This window comes from Chrysoperla carnea, chromosome 2, assembly GCF_905475395.1.
Source record: "Chrysoperla carnea chromosome 2, inChrCarn1.1, whole genome shotgun sequence".
NCBI classification, from domain to species: Eukaryota; Metazoa; Arthropoda; class Insecta; order Neuroptera; family Chrysopidae; genus Chrysoperla; species Chrysoperla carnea.
Genome location: NC_058338.1, coordinates 4,736,855 through 4,742,877, shown reverse-complemented (window position 1 = coordinate 4,742,877; position 6,023 = coordinate 4,736,855). Strand labels below are relative to the sequence as shown.

At 30.2% G+C, this 6,023-nt stretch overlaps 1 protein-coding gene across 1 annotated transcript; it reads left to right on the top strand.

Annotated features, from left to right (window-relative positions):
* The first annotated feature begins 2,671 nt into the window (after positions 1-2,671).
* On the top strand, positions 2,672-5,468 carry LOC123293628. The gene is made up of 3 exons (XM_044874508.1): positions 2,672-3,541; positions 4,682-4,876; positions 5,113-5,468. Exons 1-3 carry the CDS (start codon positions 2,764-2,766, stop codon positions 5,268-5,270), a joined length of 1,131 nt encoding a protein of 376 aa, XP_044730443.1. The 5' UTR covers positions 2,672-2,763; the 3' UTR covers positions 5,271-5,468.
* Positions 5,469-6,023: the final 555 nt, after the last annotated feature.

Sequence of the window (6,023 nt, the reverse complement as noted above, 5' to 3'; positions counted from 1 at the left end):
AGATGTTAAACTTTTTTTTTACTATTATTTACAGATAAAATGTGCAATAAAAATCTTAAATAATTTAGAAATATTTAAAAAAAAAAAAAAAAGTTAATTTATCGAACGAATCTAAGGGCCTAATAATAATTATTAAAAATAAAGAAAATTATACTCTAAATATTTTTTTTAAATGTGTTTAATCGTACTATTTGAAATGTGTGTATTTTTTTTTAAAACTACGAAGTTGAAAATGAAACGGGAAAATTCGAAACAAATCGAATGTGAAACTGCTGAAAAAAATCACTTTAATTCAACATAAACGAATTCATATTGGAGAAAAGCCGTTTTCATGGCAATTTTGTGATAAAACATTTACTACAAGTAAAATTATGAATACTTACAACTTATTTTCACGTTTCGAAGCTCCGCTGAACAAAAATCCTTGTTTCTAGCCTTGTCTTTTCTTTGTAAAATATAACGTTACATGAATTTGTAACATATGTAAACATATCCCAGGCGATAAAAATCATTTGTAACTTACTGTCTTCGGTCTCCTAGAAGTTGAGCCTAATACGATAAATAAAAAAAAAAAAAAAAAAACACTTTTAAAAATCGGAAGATCAAAATTATAAGCATTTAAAAGAAATTTAAACATTTCAGACAAAAGAAAGTAGATTTTTATCCAAGCATATGTATTCGCTCCGTGCGTGAGTTTTTTAGGAGGCGTTTCCATGGTAACGAAACACTACTTAAATTATAGAATTGTATGAATGCATATATAATTGTATGGATTGTAGTTATGACTTTCATTGAAAATTTAATATTATTGTCTCACAAATTTAAATAAATAATTATGATAATTTACATTTAAAAAATAATATTTGTGCAATTTGATTTCTCATTTTCACAATTTTTAATGCATTAAGTTTAATTAATTATTGTTTTTCAATAATTTTAATTTGACATTTTCTATAACATTAACATGTAAAGAATTGCAGATTAGTCATAACAGCCTCCTTTAACGCCTTTCACTGGAAGCGCTAGCATCAATTTTATTGTCCCTACCATGACTACGCACACAACGAATACATCTATCTTAAAAATAGACAAATAAACGAAAAAATTGAAAATTCTTTTGAATAAGAAAAACAAATTTTTAAATTTTATAAAAAAATAATGCACACTTTTCTTATAAAATACGTTATCATTATAACTGATGATTAAAACTTAATTTATTTATATTTTATTGTATAATTAATTTTACAAAAAAAAACTGTGTACATATCGTATTTAAAAGAATAAAAAAAAAACAGTTTTAATCGAATTTGATATGTGATCGTTATAAATAATTTTCAGATAATTGTAAGGTACTTAAACAAAATAATTATGTAATTAATAAAAAAAATTTAAAACTTTGGATTTTGTTTTTTTTATAAACTTACCTTAACCTTTTTCAAAATTCATTTTTTTTCCTTCATGTAGCAAAAATTCGAGTCATTCGAGTTGAACGAATAATCTCCGAAATAAGTTTCGAAATTTTATAGAAAGAGTAATTTCTCACATTAATTTCACGTCTTATCTCAAAAAAACATTTGTGTGATGATCAAATGAAATGGTTATTCGTGACTTCGTCTCCTAATTTCCCTGGAAAATTCAAAATCTCATGCAAACATGGGTTACGGTGACATCACACCGCAGGTTCGAAACTAATTCGGGGCTTCGGGACAAGAAAGTTAAAATAGATAGAATTTACTTCGTGAATGAAAGATAAAATTGACAGGAAGCTACAATCCTACAATATTATCTTGAACAGTGTTGCCAACTTCAGATAGTGGAATTATTGTGGCAGAGTCGCAAATTTATAGTAAAATTGAAAAAAAAACTCAAATTTGGTTGTAATTGACGCTGGTATCATTTACTTGACGTTAAAACTGTTATATCGAACTGAATTACAATCGATAATATATACTTGAGATACGACAGAACTTAAAAGACGATTCAATCATCTTAATGGAATGGAAATGAGCGACACTAGCGCATCTCTTGAGGGTTACACGAACTATTTTGAAGCTAATAAGATAATCTTTTTTTACTGTTCCATGTACACCTTATGTAACCGAGCCGTTATAACATCGGCATCTTATTCGAAAGCGATCTGATTCAAAATAGTTTATTCACGATAATTTGATTTAAAATGACATCAAAATTTTGAATTCGTGTTTCCTTTAATAGTATCGCTAACGTACGATTGTTTCCAATAATTTTATACATATTGCACTTTTATATCTTTTAAGGTTTCTCCATGTGCGTCAGCATAACTAACGACGTTTTAGCCGCGACCACAACGACTGTAGTCGTAATGTGGAACGGGAGAAGAAGTTTTTTAGGCGTTATGTGGAACGGGAGAAGAAGTTTTTTAGGCGTTATGAACGCTAAGTGGAACTCACTGAAATGACGGCCATAAATTAATGTTTTGGCGCCAAAATATAATTTCATAATAAAAACTTAGTTTTTTTTCCCTTGAATACTCTAAATTTATATGTATTTAAAAATAAAATCATTATTAATATTAATAATAATAATAGGTAATAATAAATAAACAGATTTATTAATAATAAAAAATAAAAACTTGACATCTGCTTGCATAAACTTCAAAGTTAGAACGTTACCTATCCTTACTTAAATAAACCATACGTGTGAGGTTATGTTACGATAAATGTTTTGAAATGTCGAAAGAACTTTAAATCGTAAATCGTCCGTTGTGCCTTAATTTAAATAAATATGAATACCCCAAAAAGTAAATCATCAAAATTGAAGATGAAACGTGATCGAATATTTGACAAACAAGTTGAAACAGACGATGAAATCGAAACATTGGCACATAGTACACCAGATCGAAATAATCCACCAGATAGTCCAATATTTTTTCCATGTACACAAGAAACAGAGAGTGAAGTCGTTTGGGATTGGCAATCACCGCAACAAAAACGTGTTATTACCCGTTATAAACCTAAAGTGACGTCTGAATCTCCTGCGTTAGTGATTCCATTTAAACGTAAAGTGATTGTGAACAGTCATAAATTGAATAATTTAAAAGAACGATTAGATGCATTAAACGAACAGATAATTAATAAAAAACTACATAACGAGGTCCCGGAAGTCCCGCGAAACAGTAAGAAAGCTGATGATTTTGAGAATTTATTCGAAGATGATGATTCGTTTACAGATTGTCTTGTGCAATGTAGTCAACAAATCGAGAAAGAAGTGCTAGGTGATCAACAAATTGTTAAAACATCGAAATATTCTACGCCTACGAAAAGTGTTTTAAATACGTTTGTTAATTCGGATGCAAAATTATGTGATGATTCATTTGATATGTTGTTAGGGACAATTGATAATGAAGTTTTGGATACTCTTACACAACAAGTTCCTGCCTCAAAGTGTAGTGATACAAATACTGTGATAAAAATTGATTTACCATGTACTGAAAATAAGTACAAAATAGATGTTAATAATCCTAGGCCACTTAATAAAAGTGATTCGTTTGATGAACATCAAAGTAAGTAAATTTCGATTTTTGGCCCCAATTTCCTAGATCAGTTTTTTTGTATTTTTAAAATACGTATTTTCGACTACCAAGTAGTCATCATCAGTAAGAATTAGCTAGTTGAGTACTCTTATTATGCTAATTTGGTGGCGGACTGCACCTAGGACTACAAAAAAACTGATCTAGGAAATCGAAATTTATTTCGATATATCCTAGAGATTCACCAAATTTCTCTCGCCTTTCTTTGGCTCGATCTCGATATTTCATCATTTGCCCTTGTTCCCTATCGATTCCATGCTGTAGATAATACTGTTCGAGATTTGCACGATGAAAATCGGATACTTTTTGATGTTTTGCTAGGCCTTCTTTGGAATTAAACTTTCGTTTACATAACAAACAGATAAGATTCTCCCAATCTAAACCTTCAATTAATCCACCCGTTCCATTATTTTCTTCATCGCCAGATGTGTCACTACCACCACCGTACACTGCGACAAGAGCACTATTTTGCTGCAAAAGTAAAAAAAAAGGTTCGTCAGGATTTTTCTAATGAAAGAAATGGTATCGGGGGTTCCGAATGATCAAAGTTGCGGAAAAAATGTTAACTAGTAACAATTAAACAATATTTTTAATTACCGAAGTGCTTCCTGGTGATTTCGCTTCATTTTTCGCAATTAAATTCGAGTTTGATGTAACAGCAACTTTTTTCTCTAATACAGCAAATCCAATATCAGCTGAGCCAGCAGCGGCTGCTGTCGTTGAATTGTGACAATAACCATCATTCGACATTAAGCCACGATTTGTTTCTTTCGTTTTGCTCATTGTTTTCGCCCATCGTTCCATATCTTTTGCTATTTTTTTCGCAACTTTTACTTTATCCGGTTTCTCCTGTTTCTTTTTATCCTTGTCTTTTTGTTCTTCGCTTGTTGTTGGATTCCCTGCAATCGATGTAACAGTGGATGAAGCCGCGGTCACTGTGGACGTAGTTGCTGGAGCTGTAGTCGTAAAGTGTTATTCTCTCTCATATTTTTTAGATCAAATCTGATGTCAGAACATGATCTCCCCCCATCAAACTCTACAACTTTGGTACATCCTGTAGGTTTAATAAAAACACATTCCAAAATTTCTTATAAAAAATGTTTAATTTTCCAGTAAATTGTTCCCCTACTACGTTAAAATGTACACCAGAGGAAATAGAAAAGAAACGCCAAGAGGCATTAGCTAAACGACAAAAGAAAGGATTATCGCGTCCAAAATCTAGTATGGGTATAAATGTAGACGAATCACCATCACGAAAATTTCAACGAAGGAATCATTCGTTTGAAATTGCTTCACCGAATCAACAAAGTAAGTGAATTTTTGAATTAATAGTCTAGTCAACAAGTCTATATTGGTGAAATATCGAAATAATGGTCTTTTAAAATACGGGATTCGAAATTATGTCTAGAAAAATGTATCGGAAACGTTTTTTAGCACATAAAAAATTTCAAAAGTTATAAACAAATAAGCAAGTTTACCAATTTGAACTTGCTGACTAGACTACAATAGAGAAATTTAAGTAAAAGAATTAATTTATGTTTCAGCAAAAATTTCACCACCACAAAAAAGTCTAGAAAAATTAAATGAAACGGTAGCTCAAGAAATAGTGCCAATTAAAAATTGGGAAAAAATTCAACAAGAAATTGAGCGAAAACGATTAGAGGCACTCGCTCGACGCAAAAAGAAAGCAAATAAAGTGTAGTAATTTTTTGTTTTATTGGTTTTTAGAAAGGTGCTATTTATTTTGAGACCTGATATTTGAGGTCTATTATTAACTGTTTAATATAAATTTTAGCGCGATTACGCTGAAAAGTACTGAAGTACTGAATTATGGGGGCTAGAGATTCTCTTATGAAACTTAAATGGCTCTATAGGGATAAAACTTTGAAATGCAAATTTCGGGAAAATGACCTTGGTTTTCAAACTCAATAGCTCAATGAAAAACTTACTCTACTTCATAACTGGTAATCGATAGATGAAAACTTTAAATTAGAAAATTTTTATTCGAGCTATGAAGAACAAACCCACGTACATTTGAAGTTCTAATTTTTCGAGTGCTCAATCAAGGTCTAGTACCACCTCTTCTCAATTTGTTGTATTTTTTTGTTTTTAATTTATCACTGAATTCGAAGAAAAGTTGTTGCAAATACTTTCTCCGGGTGTTTGAAGAATATCTCGTTCTTACACGATATTTTTTTGCCTAACTCGCTACCCCCTTCCCCCCTGGATCGGACCATGACTCTATGGTTGATCGAATCATGAAGCACTTAATTAATTAATAAAATTTATTAAGATGTAGAACAAATGTACTATATTTTTGTATACCATTATTATATTATTATAAAAAATAATTTTTTTGAATAATTATATTTATTGAAAACTGTATTTTCTTTTATATTTTATATATTTAGTTTGTAATAAAGTTATTAATTTTTGAAATTTATCCTAAAGCGAA

Bases quoted from the DNA above. Each gene is read 5' to 3' on its own strand.
- LOC123293628 (XM_044874508.1), top strand. From the start codon at position 2,764: ATGAATACCCCAAAAAGTAAATCATCAAAATTGAAGATGAAACGTGAT. The intron at 3,542-4,681 runs GTAAGTAAATTT...TTAATTTTCCAG, and splicing joins TTCGTTTGATGAACATCAAA to TAAATTGTTCCCCTACTACG. The intron at 4,877-5,112 runs GTAAGTGAATTT...TTTATGTTTCAG, and splicing joins TGCTTCACCGAATCAACAAA to CAAAAATTTCACCACCACAA.